General features: G+C 40.0%; 1 protein-coding gene across 1 annotated transcript; it reads right to left on the bottom strand.

Moving 5' to 3' along the window:
- Window positions 1–7821: 7821 nt before the first annotated feature.
- On the bottom strand, window positions 7822–17124 carry LOC132126046 (cadherin-related family member 5-like). The gene is made up of 14 exons (XM_059537041.1): window positions 16970–17124; window positions 16177–16352; window positions 15513–15575; window positions 14880–14969; window positions 14670–14756; window positions 13647–13751; window positions 13366–13551; window positions 12497–12587; window positions 12315–12412; window positions 11965–12171; window positions 11544–11657; window positions 10750–10816; window positions 8962–9116; window positions 7822–8797 (listed from the first exon to the last, which is right to left on the bottom strand). Exons 1-14 carry the CDS (start codon window positions 17058–17060, stop codon window positions 8216–8218), a joined length of 2112 nt encoding a protein of 703 aa, XP_059393024.1. The 5' UTR covers window positions 17061–17124; the 3' UTR covers window positions 7822–8215.
- Window positions 17125–18821: the final 1697 nt, after the last annotated feature.

The raw sequence follows: 18821 nt of genomic DNA, 5'->3' as shown, positions 1-18821 counted from the left end.
CAGAGAGAGAGGCCATGGATAAGAACATACGTGAGTCACTTCAGGCTGGGCTCATCCGCCATTCCTCCTCTCCCGCTGGTGCAGGGTTTTTCTTTGTTCAGAAGAAGGACGGCTCCCTGCGCCCTTGTATTGATTACAGAGGTTTGAATGACATTACTATCAAGAACAGGTACCCCCTACCTTTAATGTCTTCTGCTTTTGAATTATTACAGGGAGCTCGGGTCTTCACCAAGTTAGACCTGTGCAACGCCTACCACTTGGTGCGCATTCGGGAGGGGGATGAGTGGAAGACGGCATTTAACACCCCTTCGGGACACTACGAGTACTTGGTTCTTCCGTTTGGTCTGACCAATGCTCCAGCCAGGGACTCGTCAACAGCGTGTTGGGTGACATGATTAATCAATTTGTCTTTGTGTATTTGGATGATATTTTGATTTTTTCTTCTTCTCTCCAATTACACACCCAGCATGTCAGACGGGTTCTCCAGCGGTTACTAGAGAACCAGTTGTTTGTCAAGGCGGAGAAGTGCGAATTCCACGCTGAGTCTGTTACGTTCCTTGGCCATATTATTTCTACGGAGGGGATCAAGCCTGATCCCGCTAAGATTGAAGCTGTTGCCCAGTGGCCGGTCCCTGACTCCCGGAAGGCTCTGCAGCATTTCCTGGGTTTTGCCAACTTCTACCGGCGTTACATCCAGAATTTTGGTCAGATCGCTGCACCGCTGACAGCCTTAACCTCCACTAAGGTGTCTTTCAGGTGGAACCGGGAAGCGCAGGTAGCCTTTGACATTTTAAAGTCCCGTTTTGTCTCTGCACCTATTCTGATGGTTCCAGATCCGGAGGCCCAGTTCATTGTCGAGGTTGATGCTTCTGACGTTGGGGTTGGCGCAGTTCTATCTCAGCGTTCCCTCCATGATGGGAAGGTTCATCCTTGTGCATTCTTCTCTCGTCGTCTCAGCCCTGCAGAACGTAACTATGACATCGGCAACAGAGAGCTGCTGGCGGTACGATTGGCCTTGGGTGAGTGGCGTCATTGGTTGGAGGGGTCAGCGCAGCCCTTCTTGGTCTGGACGGATCACAAGAACCTAGAATACATCCGTTCGGCCAAGAGGCTGAGCTCGCGTCAGGCCCGCTGGGCGCTCTTCTTTGCCAGATTCAATTTCACCCTCTCGTACCGGCCGGGATCAAAGAACACCAAGCCTGATGCCCTCTCTCGCCTGTTCGGTGCTCCGGGGGGGGAGTTTGCGGCCGAGGCCATCCTTCCTGAGGGGGTGGTGGTCGGGGCTCTTTCGTGGGGTATCGAGCAGCGAGTTGAGGAGGCCGGTCGAGGGGTGCAGGTGCCGGGAGAGTGTCCGGCGGGCAGGTTGCTGGTGCCGGCTGCGCTGCGCTCTGAGGTCCTTGAGTGGGGTCACTCATCCAGGTTAGTCTGCCATCCAGGTATTCGGAGAACGTTGTCTGCCATCCGACAGCGTTTTTGGTGGCCTACTATGGCCGCAGATGTTAGACAGTTTGTGTTGGCCTGCCCCACATGTGCCCAAAGTAAGCCTGTCAATCACCCTCCTGATGGTCTACTGCATCCTCTCCCTATCCCTTCCCGTCCTTGGTCACACATTGCCCTTGATTTCGTCTCTGGGCTTCCTCCGTCGAAGGGAAACACTGTAGTTCTCACGGTGGTGGATCGCTTTTCCAAAGCGGTTCATTTTATTCCCCTGCCCAAGCTACCCTCCGCCCGGGAGACCGCCCAACTGGTGGTGGATCACGTCTTCCGTCTCCACGGGTTACCGGTGGATGTGGTTTCTGATAGGGGTCCCCAGTTCGTTTCCCGGTTCTGGAGGGAATTTTGTAGACAGATTGGGGCCTCTGCTAGTCTGTCATCTGGTTTTCATCCTCAGACCAATGGGCAGTGTGAGCGGGCCAACCAGGATCTAGGAAGAATGCTCCGCTGTCTAGCATCCAACAATCCGAGTTCCTGGTGTCAGCAGCTCTCCTGGGCAGAATACGCCCATAACACCCTTCCTGCGGCCGCGTCAGGTATGTCCCCTTTTGAGTGTGCTGTTGGTTATAATCCACCTCTGTTCCCATCACAGGAACCCGATGCAGCGGTTCCATCCGCCCTGGCTTTCGTCCAGCGCTGCCGTCGCACCTGGGAGAGAGTCAGGAGGATTTTGGTCCAAGCCTCTGACAGAACCAAGGCTGCAGCTGATCGTCGCCGGTTCTCTCCTCCTACCTATGTGTGTGGTCAACGGGTTTGGCTCTCTACCAAGGATCTGCCTCTCCGGGCGCCTTCTCGTAAGCTGGCACCCAGATTCATTGGGCCTTTCCGCATCCGGTAGTCCGGTGGCGATCAGGCTCAAGCTCCCTCCTACTCTTGGTCGGGTTCACCCGGTGTTTCATGTTTCCAGGGTAAAGCCTGTGTTCTCTTCCCCCCTTAATCCTGCTTGCAGTCGCCCCGCCCCCCCACCCCCTCGTCTTGTGGATGGATCTCCTACCTATACGGTTAAGAGATTACTCGATGAGCGGCGCCGCGGCAGGGGGTTTCAGTATCTTGTGGACTGGGAGGGGTATGGTCCAGAGGAGAGGTGTTGGGTGCCGTCCCGGGACATTCTGGACCGCTCATTGATTGAGGACTTCCAGCGGCATCGAGGTAGGCCCCTTCCTAGAGCGCCAGGTGAGGCTCCTGGGAGGGGGGGTACTGTCGGGTCTCGGGGCTAATCACCTGTCTTTTTGGTGTGGGTGTGTGTGTGTGTTGGGATGGTTTGACAGCTCACCACGTCTGCCTGTTTGTGTTTTCCCCGCCTCCCTTGTTCCCCGTTGTTAACCGTAATTGCTCGCCACCTGTTCTCTATGTCCTTCTAATTTTTTCCCCTTTATTATTCCCTGTGTTTCTCTGTCTATTGTCAGACTGTTGTTATTCGTTCCAATAGCTCCGATCATCTAGCAGCTCTTGTACTCACCCTGTCGTGTCTTTTCCTCAGGCTCCAGTGTGTTTGGCTTATTTCTCTGCTCTAGTTCTTACAAGCCCAGAGCTCCTAGTAGCTTCAGCTGTTCGTCCTGTCACTGCGAGTGAAGCCTGTGAAACGTGACTCATCTGCTGTTCATCCTGTCACTGCGAGTGAAACCAGTGAAACGTGACTCATCTGCTGTTCATCCTGTCACTGCGAGTGAAACCTGTGAAACGTGACTCATCTGCTGTTCATCCTGTCACTGCGAGTGAAACCTGTGGAACGTGACTCTTTCTTCTCTGTCTCCGCTTTGTGAATAAAGCCTTGAGTTTACCCGCACCTGAATCCAGCCTGATTTCTCCTGACACCTAATTAATGCAGCCTAAAAATCCTTTAACGGATTTGGATAATAAAAGCATATTAGTATGTTATGTGTATGCCAGGTTAAAGAGATGGGTCTTTAATCTAGATTTAAACTGCAAGAGTGTGTCTGCCTCCCGAACAATGTTAGGTAGGTTATTCCAGAGTTTGGGCGCCAAATAGGAAAAGGATCTGCCGCCTTCAGTTGATTTTGATATTCTAGGTATTATCAAATTGCCTGAGTTTTGAGAACGTAGCGGACGTAGAGGATTATAATGTAAAAGGAGCTCATTCAAATACTGAGGTGCTAAACCATTCAGGGCTTTATAAGTAATAAGCAATATTTTAAAATCTATGCGATGCTTGATAGGGAGCCAGTGCAGTGTTGACAGGACCGGGCTAATATGGTCATACTTCCTGGTTCTAGTAAGAACTCTTGCTGCTGCATTTTGGACTAGCTGTAGTTTGTTTACTAAGCGTGCAGAACAACCACCCAATAAAGCATTACAATAGTCTAACCTTGAGGTCATAAATGCATGGATTAACATTTCTGCATTTGACATTGAGAGCATAGGCCGTAATTTAGATTTATTTTTTTAGATGGAAAAATGCAGTTTTACAAATGCTAGAAACGTGGCTTTCTAAGGAAAGATTGCGATCAAATAGCACACCTAGGTTCCTAACTGATGACAAAGAATTGACAGAGCAACCATCAAGTCTTAGACAGTGTTCTAGGTTATTACAAGCAGAGTTTTTAGGTCCTATAATTAACACCTCTGTTTTTTCAGAATTTAGCAGTAAGAAATTACTCGTCATCCAGTTTTTTATATCGACTTTGCAATCCATTAGTTTTTCAAATTGGTGTGTTTCACCGGGCTGCGAAGAAATATAGAGCTGAGTATCATCAGCATAACAGTGAAAGCTAACACCATGTTTCCTGATGATATCTCCCAAGGGTAACATATAAAGCGTGAAGAGTAGCGGCCCTAGTACTGAGCCTTGAGGTACTCCATACTGCACTTGTGATCGATAGGATACATCTTCATTCACTGCTACGAACTGATGGCGGTCATATAAGTACGATTTAAACCATGCTAATGCACTTCCACTGATGCCAACAAAGTGTTCAAGTCTATGCAAAAGAATGTTGTGATCAATTGTGTCAAACGCAGCACTAAGTTCCAATAAAACTAATAGAGAGATACACCCACGATCAGATGATAAGAGCAGATCATTTGTAACTCTAGTGGATTAACACCCGGTTGGACTGCAGTAATTCTTTGGATTTTTTAAAAACTTCCTCTTATTCCTCTTTCCAAAACCAGGGGACTTCCTTCTTTAAGAGCCGGTGCAATGGAGCAAGCAGTGTTGAGAGGTTTGGCAGAAACCTGTTATAGAAATTCAACAGTCTCAAATATGCTATCAGCTCAGTTACTGATGTTGATCTTGGTGCATTTTGAACTGCTTGGACTTTTCTGGGAACTGGATGAATACCAGTGGCATTCACTTTGTGTCCCAGGAAAATTACTTCCTTTTCCATGAACTTACATTTGCCCATTGTAATGAATTAAACCTTGCTAATCATCGGGAAGAAGGAGGCGGGAACCGGCGGAAAATCCAACAAAATTTTAATAAAGCAAAATAAACACAAAACAGCGCACCAGCCCCTCACGGACGACTGGTGCACACAAAATGTCTCCAATCACTCCACCGGCCTCGCTCCCATGTCCCTCGGCCCCGCCCCACTCGTCACACCCATTTCTAACCTCAAACCAGACTCCTCCAACCGCTGCAACACTTGATCCAGTGTCCTTAAATGCTCTTGATCATCTTGTCCTGTCAGCAAGATATCGTCCAGATATACAGTGACCTTTGGAATATCTTTCAGGTCCCCTTCCATGGTCCTCTGGAAAATTGCTGGACTGGAACTAAATTTTTCACCTCCAGCTAAGATGGCAAACATGTCCTCCATTCGAGGAATGGGATACTGCTCCAGTGACGACTCTCAATTAATGGTTACTCTGTAATCTCCACAAAGTCGTACTGACCCATCTGGTTTTAAAACAGACACAACAGGTGCTGCCCACTCTGAAAATTTCACAGGCTCTATAATATGATCTTTAATCAGACGCTCAAGTTTGGCTTCAACTTTCTCTGTTATAGCAAAAGGCAGTGACCTTGATTAAAAAAAAAAATAAGGCTTTGCATCGCTTGGTACATGAATCTTAGCAGAGGCTCCTTTCAATGTTCCAAGTTCCTCTTTGAAAACTATTTCATGTTTCCTTAGGATATCTTGCAACAACTCTGAGCTGTCTTTAAGTTTACTCACTTTTTCCCAGCTGAGTTCTAGCTCTGTGAGCCATGATCGTCCCAAAAATTAGGCCCAGATCCTGCCACAACCACTGCTGTGAGTTCTTTGGTAAGCCCTCTGTGTTTGACTTTAAATTTGGTGGTACCTAAAACGTGCACTGTCCGGTGTAGGTTTTTAAACTGAGAGTGCTTGTTTTGAGTTCAGACAAGTTCTTCTTAGCTTCCATTTTCCCATACTCCATCTGTGATACGACAGTCACACTACATCCTCTATGTTATACATGGTGAAAACATCTACAGCCCGATCTTCCTCTTCTTCTTGAAGATAATTTTGCCTTCTTTGATTGATTTCCTCTCCCCAATTTCCAAAATGTCCTGTCTTCATCAAAACCTGTTTCTTGTAATTTCATTCTACATACTCTTTTCACATTTCCAATTTTACCACAATTATAACACTTTTCGTTGGCAAATCTACAGTCTTTGGGCCCATGGTTACTTCCACCACATCGATAGCACAATCCTGTAACACTCGACTTGCTTTTTCTCCTGTGTCCATCTTGAAAACAGTGGTACCCATTCGATTTCCTTTATTTTTATGCAAATCAGCCATATCCTTATTAGCAGCTTTAATCACCTGAGCTTTCCTTAGTGCTGTCTCAAATGTCAGTTCCTCCTCAGCCAGTAATCTCCATTGTATGCTGTCATCATTAACACCAAACACTAATCTGTCTCAGCATACGATTTCAGATAAATTATCTGCATGTAGTGTTTTGTTTAATGGTAGTACTTACTAACAAGTTACTCTGCCAGCATGATAGTTCATGGCTTCAGATATAGAGGAATACATTCCAACAAAAATCACATGCATTTTATGAAGATACATATCTATGCTTCAGCATCCCACACTGTTAAAAATGCTTAATGTGGCTTAAAATACAATGACAAATTCAGGATACAATATTATTGATCATTCATACAGGCAAGCATAAGAGCCCAGAATTTGAACACAACACCCAAAGTTGCACGTTAAGCATTTTGCTATTGAAAACCATTATAGAAAATGCATAAATGTTGCTGTTTTGAATTGCATTCATATTCTTGGTCCACCTGAATGCCTGTGTATATACAACATGGATGTTCATTAATTTCTGTACTGAATTTTGACATAATTTTGTATGTATTTGTCGGTAAAAGTGCAAGCTTGCGCACTGTGTATACAGAACACTGCACGAGCTGCTGCTGAAGGGGGTTCTTTCACATCTTTTTCTGTTTGCATATTCAAACTGCAATTTGTATTTGGCCGTTCAGGTGTAGGAGGACCCAAAGGAGAGAGCTCAGTTCAGTGTAACTGTCCGTGAGACACAGCTCTCTCCGTGTACAGCAAACAAGGCACGCGAGTAACATTACTCAGCTGAGCACGGCTTAAAAACACATGCAAATTATGCAATGATGCTTTCATGATGATGCGCAGCAGTTGCGCATCATCCTTTTGGCGCGGCTGACACAGAAGAGCATAGGCATCATACAGTGATGTGGAGAGACACAGAGGAGACTGTTGACCAAGGAATTGTTGTTTTCTTCTCTTACAAAAAGTATTCTCGTCGCTTCATATTATTACATTTTAGATTTTTCTCTCTCTTTCTACACTGGATGTGACAAAGCATTACAAATCATTTGAACTTTGTATAAGCATGTCATAAATAGAACGAGTCTTGCTCCGTGCTGTGCCGCGTCGAGTTTAGAGGCTTTATATGGATTATGATCCAAATGGGCACAAATCTAATTTTGTTGTCTCTTAATATTTTCAGAATTTAAAAAGCTAATCAGCAGATAACTAGTGTGCACGTTGAGAAAATATCCGAAAGACCTAGCCTGCCTTAACTGTCTTAACTATTTAGATCATTGGCATGAGACAGTCAGGACTCACGCTAATGGTGGGTATTGGTTCGTATCACATTTTAATGCATGAACAACAACTACCTGTTGAAGGTTCTTTAAAAATGTAAGCACTTAGGCAACTGTTGTTTTCTAAACCCAAACACTTTCAGTACACCAGCAAGGGACAACATAACAATCCAGATATCACATCCTCCTTAAACAAAAAGCCTTTGTGTAATTTGCTCATGTGGATAAAGGGCTATAAATATGGCTAAATATATGGTTTTGTCTTATATATATTTTTAATCAGGCACCACATCAGGTCTTGATGCTACTTTCAAATTTACTTTATTCTAGATGTTTTCCACATAATTTACATAACTGTACAAAATACTCTGTTTCTCAATGTATTATTCATATACACAGCTGATATTAAATAAAGCAGCAAGCCAACATTAAATTCTAAGCATTGTTTTCTGAAATTATAGACACATCAACACATGTTTGCATATTAATTTAGCATGCATATCACACAATGGAAAATGCATATCATAATGTACTCACAATTTATCACCAATATGAATAAATTTTTCAGTATTTTGCCATTAATTATGTCTGAACAGGACCTGGTTATATTTGTACAAATATAAATTATTTCAGCCAAACCAAACTTGAGAAATAAACAAATTCAGTCTCTGGTGAGCAATGAGCTCTTGTTTTACTGTTTCACTGATCTCTTCTTTCTGTGTTCAGTCCTTCTCTACTATCAGAAATTGCTGTTTCCCTGTTACTCAAGTCCTGTAAATTGAGCATCGTCAACTCCCCCAGTTCCATCTCACTGTCTTCCGGTTGAGAGGAAGCAAAATCCCCTTCGACTTTCTCCATGTCCTCTTCTGGTTTAAGCCCTATAGTGTCAGGGATGATCTCCAGCTCGATATCTGAAGAATCCTCACTCTCCTTAAACCAAACGGTCTTTTGTGTGTCATCCTTCCTCCTCTCTTTAGCCAGAATGGATTTTACTTTATGCTTATTCACCTTTCCTCTGGTTTGGATGGCAGGACTATGGTGAGAATGGTTTGTATGCGTCTGGAGTCCACAGGAGCTACAGTGTCCCTGTCTCTCGCGAGGTATCACTCGAACCCTCGCTGCTTGAAGTGGATCCAGTCTCCTTTCTCTCAGTTCAGCTCGCCTGGATCTGGTTCTCCCTGTGTCCCCTTCATTCAAGAAACCATCATTGGTGAACTGCATGCTATCTCTTGGACTTGGCCTGTTAGGGGGCTGAGTAAACTTCAAGCATGGCCCTAAACACTGAATGAGGGCAGAGGGTTAATCTCACAATTTCATGAGCTGTATTTTACCTGCTGTAGTACATGATTATGGTGTTCTTATGGAACTTTCCTTTAAGCGTCATTTCTTTTACAAAGTGGACACTCAGAGCTGGACTCACTGAGCTTTGATGAGAAGATGCTGACCTCAGACTTGAATGCATCAGGATTCCCCTTCTTGACACGGGATATCAGATAGCCAATCACAATGAGGCAGAGCACCAGTAACGCAGCCATTACAAAGCCCAGCAAAGCCATGTCTCCTGCACGGTACCCCTCATCGGGCGACTGGTCCCCCATTGCTGATATGGCAGGTGTAAATAAAAAAATTAGACATGCAACATGCTGGAAAAATATAGAACCTTAAAGGATTAGCTTATTTACCAGAAAAGAAATCTCCTGAAATGTACTCATTCCTATGTTATCCAAGATGCTCATGTCTTTCTTTCTTCCTTAAGTAGAAAAGAAATTCAGGTTTTTGAGGAAAACATTTGAACATGCGAGAAAAATCAAACGGCCTTTTAAAAAATGGGCGATCATTTCACAAGATAGCACCCTTGTAGAGGTATAGAGCCCTTCAAGCTGCTCTGAAATTGCAATTTGGACCTTCAACTTACTGAGTTCCATTAAAGTCCACTATATGGGAAAAAAAAATCCAAATTGCAATTTTAGTGCAGCTTGAAAGGGCTCTACACGTTTCCAGCCGAGGATTAAGGGTCCTATCTTGTGAAATGATTGGCCGTTTTATTAAAGACCATTTCATTTTCTTTGCATGTTCACTTTGTAAACACTAGGTCGGTACTTCCGCCTACATCACACCTGACCTTTTCAACATGACTACATAATCCGTGATGTTGAGCTAGTGCAGCGGTTCTCAATTCCAGTCCTCACAACCCCCTGCTCTGCACATTTTGTATGTTTCTCTTATTCTTCAGACATTTGTTCTATTCGAACGTAAGTTCCCTGCGATGTGAACATCACAGGATATTCAGCCACGATTCCATTTCGAAGCGAACATATACGTATGTTCCTTTCAAAGTGCATTGACGTGTGCGAGACATGAATTTAAATTATATTTATTTACCGAGGTATATGATGTCACACTTGTCCGTATGTGAAGACGTTGCACAGCGCAAATCCGTGAATGAATGTTCCGAAGTGAGGTAAACTTCAACAGATTTTCCCTGCTCAAGAGAGTAGGGAGCAATGAACACTGTGTAGGGACCATGTCAATCGGAACACATTTCTTGCACGGAGCTTACTTCTTACTTCTAACTTACTTACTTACTTACTTCTAACGAACTGATTATCTGAATCAGGTGTGTTAACAAAGAGAGACATGCAAAATGTGCACAGCATGGGGGCGCCAGGACTGGAATTGAGGAGCGCTGAGCTAGTGCAAGACGAGCATTTGTGGTTAAAAAGTATATCAATTTTCATTATTTATTTATTTTTATATTTGACAGATCATTTCGCTAGATAACACCCTTATTCCTCAGCTGGGATCGTGAAGAGCCCTTTGAAGCTGCATTGAAACTGCAGTTCGGACCTTCAACCCATTGGATCCCATTCTCCCACTATATGGAGAAAAGGCCTGGAATGTTTTCCTCAAAAACTTTAATTTCTTTTTGACTGGATGACATGGGGTTTGAAAATTATCAGGACATTTTTATTCTGAAAGTGAAGTAATCCTTTAACACTCAAACAAGTGGTGTTTAATCCTGCTCCTGAAAGGCCACCTTCCAGCTAAGTTTAGCTCTAGCCCCAGCTAATCACACCTGGACCCGCTTATAGAGGTCTTCAGGATCATTAGAAACCTCCAGGCCAGTTGGAGCTGGTTGGAGCTAAACTCTGCAGGAAGATGGCCCTCCAGAAGCAGAATTGGACACCCCTGGGTTAAACTGTATAGGACACTTTTTTTGTAGTATAACTTACATGGTACTACAATCACAGAGAGAGTAGTTGTTCCTGCTTCACCAGTAGACACATCCACTGCCCGAAGCTGGTGGCAAAATAAATCATTTTCAGTCACACTTTGATACAATACACTTACTGTGTACATACTTACATTGTACTTTTAATTGTTTCTATACCAACACGTTAATAACTATATCTGTAATTAATTTCTGTAGTAAATTTAACCCCCTAAAACCTACCCATACAGGAAAATAAAAAAACTCTTTTCAGCCTCTCCACTTAGAAATATTAGGTTTAATTCAATATGTTACTTGCTGCTTCTTTGTAATTATTTTGAAATGTACTGTACAAACAAACAAAGAAAGTTGTGTACCATTTTTTAAGTGTAATAAGATGCCCATATAAAGTAAGACATGTATTTAAAAAAAAATGACAGGATAAAATAAGTAATAAAAGCTTTGGTAAATGTTGTGGTCGTAGTGAACAAAAGGACTGTTTGACAATAAATTATCATACTGGGTAGCTCTGCATTCACTCAGATCTCATAAATCCAAAATCCATCTACATCTTTATATTAAGCATCAAATATGTGATATGTGTTTGTTACTGTGCAGTACTTTTTTATTTTATAGATTACTTGCTTGAAACTTGCTCAAAACCAATGCTGTGTCAGGTTAGGACACAAGTAGAATCATAAATGAAGAACGTAATAAATGGTAAAAGTAGACAGATTTCATGTGCAAACAACTATTATCAGCTATGATGTGGTTAAAATGTTCTCAAAATATATGCAACAAAACATATTTACTTGCCTGCACAGCAAATGAATCAGTCCGAACAGATTTCTTCAAAAGTATAAACCCATCTGATGTGATATTAACATAGCTGCTATATTGCACTTCATATTTTATGTCAGGATTGATTCCCTGAAAAATAAAGGGAGAAACTGGCAATCTCTTATTGATCCTTGATCAATCTCTTTGTTGGTCCTGGAAAAGAAAAACATTTCTCTCAAACAAATATTATCCCCAAATCTATCCATTAAACTAGTTTTAAAATGAGAGGGGAGTGATAAGTTGGTATGAATGTTGCTTAAGCCACAACCCCAGTCCTAACATCAACCCTAAACCTAAAAACCTTTCCAAAACCATCAAGGATGTTGCTCTAGGGTCACATGGCTAAATCACAATGTGTAAATCACTAACTGATGGTATTAAAAGTTTTAAAACTTACACTCGCAAAATCTTCATCCCTTGCTCTGACTCTGATGGGTCTGTTGGATATCCTGTCCCTAAGCACCATGTTTTCAGGCCCTGAAGTACTGTAAACATACCCTTCATATCGATCCTTCTCAAACCTTGGTGCATTTCTGCTCTTTTTCATTACATCAATAGTCACTGAAGTGGTGGCAAACTGATCTCTATTTAATACCTGGGAAGCCTGGGAAGGACAGAAGTTTGATTGATATTATTATCAAAATTAAGCAGTGAAAATTGTATTTGCTCTCAGGTCCAATCAGATATCATGAGAATGCATATGTCACAAAATTATGAAAGTCTTCATAATATGCACAAGAAACTCACCAAAACTAAGAGTGATATTGGGCCAGCTATATCTGCTGGTTTGAGCATTGATATGTTTCCAGATTTCTCATCAATCTGAAATATGTTGTCATCATTTCCTAGGCACAGAAATGATTGTGCAGTTCATGTTGAGCATTAAGTGTGTAGTAGCAACAATTATGTGAGGAAAAATGCTTTAATACCTCGAACAATTTTATAGCTTATCTCTTCATTTCTGCTTTTATCTCCATCTCTGGCATAAACTGGACCTGGCTGCAATTGCAAGGCTCCATCCTGGAAATACCAATTTAGTATGAATAATTTAAAAACACGCCATATCATTTATTAAAAGAATAGTTCACCACAAAATTCAAATTTGCTTAAAATTTTCTCTTACCCTCAGGCCATACAAGACTTAAATGAGTTTGTTTGTTCATGAGAACAGATTTGGAGATATTTAGCATTATGTCATGTGCTCACCATTGGAATGGGTGTAGTGAAGGGGTTTCCATCAGAATGAGAGTTCAAACAGCTGATAAAAACATCACAATGAAATACAAGACAGTCAATGCATTGTGAAGCAAAAGAGCCTCCTGTTTATAAGAAACAAATCTGTCATCAGAGTGTTTTAATTTTAAACTGTCTCTTAGTGTATGGCTATAATATAAGTCCTTTGCATATTTCTCCCCTGATTCAGACTGGATTTAAACTGTAGAAAGCAATATAACGGACAGAGGACATGTATTTTAGCCCAAAGCAATGACAAAAAATGTTGTTATGATAGATTTATGATAAACATGCAGCTTCTCTCTTCACAAAATGTGAATTGATGAACTGGAGTTCGTTGATTACTTTGTGATGTTTTTATCGGCTGTTTGGACTCTCCCTTCTGATGGCACCAATTCACTACAGAGTATACACTGGTTAGCAAATGATGTACTGCTAAATTTTTTCTAATCTGTTCCAGCAAAGAAACAACCTCATCTGCATTTTGGATGGCCTAAGGGAAATTGAGCAAATTAAAATTTTTGGGTGAACAATTTCTATGGCCATATTATGAACGAAATCGTACCTGTTTCTCTGTTAGGTTCACCCTGCCCCTGTAGCCCAGGCTCAGGCAGAGTTTGGCATTACCAATGCTTACTCTTGTACATGGTTGAAACCAGGGAGGACGGTTATCAATGTCTATAATATTGACGATGATGGTTGCTGAAGCTGTGAAAGAGAGTTCACCCGGTTGTGATGGAGGTAGAGTATCCTGTTAGAGTCAAGAATTGTTTGTGTTTTGCGTCAGATCAGGAGAGAATTTCTGAAATGATCACACTCAAATGAAACCGTGCAAGTTTTACATACCTGCACATACAAGATCAGTTTCACCTGTTGGATGACATCGTAATCTATAATCCTGTTCACAAGGATGCTTGGTGTGTACATGGTCTCAAGTCTGAAGTATCTGTTCTGTAAAGAAATGTTTATATTAAAGTAATAGTTCATGCAAATATGCAAAGAATGACACTTACTCATTCCATTTCAAACCAATAGCTTTAAATTCTCACAGTTTGATTTCAGTCATTTTATTAAAAGTCCATTCACTTAAAACGTTCATGCTTCAAAAAGTTAATATAGATTTTATCCATGTGAATTGAGTGGTTTAATCCAAGACTTCTGACGAGACAAGGTTGCAATTTGCAAGCATGCTTGTTTGAGCTTGCATTTGTCATATTTGATGTGTTCTAAGTGTGTTTATTAATGTTTATGTGCGAGTAAAAGCCTAAATTATTCACCTTATATGTTCATCATTGTGTCTGTTCAAAAGGCATGGACTAAACCATTAAATTCATTTGAATTATGTTTAATATTTCTGTATGAACCTTTTGAAGAACTTACCCAAACTGACATTTTTATTAAATAAAATTCAAGGACAGGAAATTCTCAGATTTCATAGATATTATTTACTACTATTATTTATTTATTTATTTATTTTCACATAACAATGTGAGAGTAAGAAACTGATGACTGAATTTTCATTTCTGGGTGAACTATCCCATTAATTTTCAGTCAGATCTTCACAAAAAGCTATAGCGTATGACTTCAAAAGACTTGTAACAGCACAGTTGTCATGTTTATGATGCTTTCATGTTATTTTGTTCTTTTTTGGAGTTTCACAGCCTCTGGCCCCTGGTAGTTTAATTGTATGGGGGAAAAAACTGCTTGAACTTTCTGCTCATCTTCTCTTGTTGTGGTCCACAGAACAAGCTCATATGGGCTTGGAATAACAGGAGGATGAGAGAATGATGACTGACTTATTTTCGGGTAAACAATTCCTGAAGTAACTAAAATGATCTTCTCATTAGAGAAAAGGAATTGATTACTTACCACAGTTGGTTCCATAGAATAATACAGAACCTCAGAATCATCATCTATTGCTTCAATCAGGCCAATGCTGCTATTAACTGGAGTAAGCTGTGCAGTACACGCAAAATACAACATTAGAATGGCATTAGAATGACAGCATCCTCACTTTGACAGTTGATTTAAAAAATGAAGAGCGAGTTGTCTGACCACTTACTATGTATGTAATCTCACCTCATTTATGTCAAGTGTATACTCGCTCTTGTCAAATGATGGAGGGTTGTCATTGATATTCACAACACGAACAATTACAATCAGAGTGATCTGTAGATAAAATGTACAAATGAAAATGAAATGCCAAAAATGAAAAAATAAACTATTAATTCTGGATATAACAGTGCCCCCAAACAGACTGCTGTCATTTTATGTCATTAGATAACATTATCAAGTGGCATCGCCAAACAAATGATAAATGCTAGCTTATCTCACACCAGTTCTTTTCTGAGCCATTCTTACAATTACTTTTAATCAGATGGTTTCAAATTGAATAAGATGGATTTTTTGTGAATATATGAAGTCCCTTTCCCTCAAGTTCACTCAGGTGTCCTAATGCAGTAACCACATATGTTCATCATCAAAAATCAAGTGTTAATTCATGCAGTATTTAATTATTTTGTCAATTAAAAACTTTAAAATGTATTTTTGTGAAATGTTTTGCTTAAAAAGTGTGCTATCTTTCTTTCAAATGACACATGGGTTCATATTTTATCTAATACTTAGACTTTGTTTTTTGTTTTTTTCTTTTTTTTTCTTTGAATTCATCTGCATGAATTCCATCATTTTAATTTCTGGTTCTGAGTAACTTACACTTCTGTAGCCAGTTTTATTACATCGGATCTGGACAGTTAGTTCTTCAGGACCTGAAAGTGTCTGGAAAACAGTTAAATATCAAGTGAAGTTAGCATTAAACTTTTGTAATCTTTCATTGTGAATTTTCATGACTACACTCTTAAAAATAAAGGTGCTTCACGGTGCCACAGAAGGATTTTTTTTTTGTCTAAATGGTTCCATAAAGAACCTTTAACATCTGAAGAACCTTTCTGTTTCACAAAAAGGTTTTGTGATGAAAGAAGGTTCTTCAGATTATAAAAAGTAAGAAAGAGATGGTTCTTTATGGCATTATGAAAGAGATGGATGGCATTACTGTGAAGAACCTTTTAAGCACCTTTATTTTTAAGAGTGTAGTCCAGTGTTAAACCAAGTCAAGTTCAACCAAAGTCAAATCAGATGGTAGCTGGTTTGTTGCCAGTCCAGTTTGGTCTACCACCATGTTTAAACCAGGTTAAATGTCTGGTACTGCGGCTGATTAACTAAATCAGCTTCATCAGATACTGACCATGAATGACCAGCTACAAACCAAGTAAACATAACTACCATCTGAAGCTGGTTTAACTGGATTTTCTAACAGTGTCATCATAGTTTTGTTACTCAAACTGGCACAAAAAAATGGAAAGACATGAAATAAACATACTTCAAAGTCCAGGCCTTTCTTTGCTATCAGTTCTGAACCTTTCAGACTGAAGGCATTCCCAGGATTCTCTGTGAGATTCAGCGTTACATCCTTTGTTGTTGTGTTAATATAGACAATGACTGTGTCAGCGGTGTTATTCTCTTTAATTGTTACAGGCTCTGAGGGGGCGGTACAAACTGTGGAAAGAAAACAAATATCACCATTCTTACCATATTATAGCAGATATAACAAAAATGTGTTTTGTTATATAATACAAATATTTTTTGTGGAAATTCATATTTTACAGTCAATACATTAATACGATATCTTTGTTGTCTGTATTTGTAAATGTGTATGCACAGATATTGTATGTGATACTCAATTTTAGCTCTCTGAATCTGATTCTAATATGCTAATGTTTTAAAATAAATTAAACTGACTATTTTAATTTGCATTTATTTATTCTAGAATTGTGCGAACATATCAGTATTTAAAGTCATAATGCTGTTTTTGAAATCATACTAAGCAGTTTTTATAGCACATTAAAGTTTTTGAGGGGCAGTTCATTTTTTGTGATGACACTGTTTGTTGGAAAGCATTTTGAACAACTAGATAAACTGTATTTTGAAGCTCTACATTTCAGTCATCTATAGACAGTGAACAGACATGGCGTCTTTTTTATTTCCACTGACTGAGCTGAAATTACTTGTTTCATAAAAAATAACCACAGAGAGAGACTGGCACGTCATACCAACACAATAGCACTGCTGACAATAGTTTAGCAGATCTAAAAACTGAAACAAGAGTAACTTACTTTTCCCAGCAAAGCAGATTTTGTGAAAGAATAATGCAAATAAACAGCCAAAGATGGTAGTTATGGATTTACGCTTAAATATCATGTCCATTTCCCAGTTTCTGATCCACACAAATAAGTATGGAGGACTATGAGACCGTGGCACCAGCTGGTACTTCTTCACATAAAGCATTGACTGTGCTGTCCGATGAGTGGGAGTTGACTCCAGTCGTGATGTTTGTGACTTCATCTTACGGTCATATATTGCCTAAAGAGCTTGCCAGCAGTGGACTGCTCCCTCCCACCCAAATACTTGCATCTGTTTTTCAGGGGTCATTTTGTATTAGTGGAAGCACTGCAGGATGAGAGGCTGTGAGAAATCTGATAATGTGAAATATATTAAAATTACTTGACAGTCTAACCAGATGAATAAATGAAAACTATGCAGCACTGGATTCATTTAAAGTTAAATTACAAAATAAATGTGGTGAGAAATAAAACAAAAAGTTATATTAATAATAGTTAGTTAATCTGTCACTACTTGAATCCTTGATCAGTGCTTTAGATTTATACTAATAATGAAATGCCAACCAAATATTTAGGCACAATTACTATATTGCAGCTGTTCTAAAAGCTGTTCCAAATGTTATAATAATAATAAAGTTATTAAAACTAAAGTATGAGAAAAAAAATAATAATCCTGGGATCTGTATCCAGAATCGAAGGTGTTTAGACACAATTCAGTAAAGTATATTTTATTATATGCATTATTTTCAAAATGTATTATATATTAATGATTCTTATTATTATCAAAGTTGAAAACAGTTTTTTTTTCTGCTTAACCTTTTTTTTTTTTTTTTTTGGAAACCATGAGATGGTGAGCATAAGATACTTATAAAAAATTCATAAAAAAGAGACAAGAATGAATGAATGAATTAATGAATGAATGATTAAATGAATAACTGACTGGCTGACTGTGAATGAATGAATAATCTTAATTTTTCCAAACTTTGTACTGAAAGTGTTGATCATATTTTATGAATAGGAGACAACTACCATAGATCAGTACTCTTATTAATTTTCTGCAAAATACACTAAAATGTTTTAATTTCATATTCTATAACGTGTGAAAGTAATGGCCAGACTGTCTTCTCAAGACTTACGTAATAATGTGTGCCACTGATCAGCTCTGACCAAGTCTGAGAGCAAGAGCAAGAACTCTTTATGCCGTGTGCTATTTAGTTTAGCATATTTGTTGATAGTACTTAATTAATTTCCTTCAAAATATTTTCGTCCCTCTCAGCCAATCAGAGCTCTTCTCTGCCACACGCGACCGTGACATCAGCTAGTATAATACATGTTTGGAGACAAACAAGAAGAAGCCCCTCTTCCTCCCCACTGCTTCTCTGTGTGGGAACAAGAGGAACACAGTGTCACATGAAGCAGACACATTGTGCAGCCATGTAGATGTGTGTTGCTGTCATGGATTCATGGAGCAGGCCTTGAACAGCTAAGCTGTAGGCTGCATTGTTTTGTAAGTTTTTTTAAAGAAATACTGGCCAACATAATGCTTCTTTCAAAACAATTCCACCCTCTTTCTACTTTAAACCCAGTCGCAAGCACTCAATATGCCAAACCCCATTTTTATAGCTTCAAATAACTAACTAAAAGTAAACTTAATGAGAAAATTGAACACTTGAGCACACATCAGCATTATAAGGACTAATCTTTTGGGAAAAATGTATTTGAAGTGTAATTTGATTTTCTAGTTTGGGTCACGCCATGTCCCATTCATTTACATGAGTTTATGACCTGTACGATTAAGGCAGTAATATGTGCTTTATAAATATAAACAGCCATTGTACTAGTAATA

The sequence above is a fragment of the Carassius carassius genome, chromosome 3, assembly GCF_963082965.1.
Source record: "Carassius carassius chromosome 3, fCarCar2.1, whole genome shotgun sequence".
Classification (NCBI taxonomy): Eukaryota; Metazoa; Chordata; class Actinopteri; order Cypriniformes; family Cyprinidae; genus Carassius; species Carassius carassius.
Note: the sequence above shows the minus strand (reverse complement) of the source record. Positions and strands in the feature narration are given on the sequence as shown.

Excerpts from the sequence above, each read along its gene's own strand:
- LOC132126046 (XM_059537041.1), bottom strand. The coding sequence starts at position 17,060 with ATGGACATGATATTTAAGCGTAAATCCATAACTACCATCTTTGGCTGT. Across the intron at positions 12,413-12,496 it reads AAGCTATAAAATTGTTCGAG|GAAATGATGACAACATATTT; the intron begins GTATTAAAGCAT and ends TTCTGTGCCTAG. Across the intron at positions 10,817-11,543 it reads CTGATTCATTTGCTGTGCAG|CTTCGGGCAGTGGATGTGTC; the intron begins GCAAGTAAATAT and ends TTTTGCCACCAG.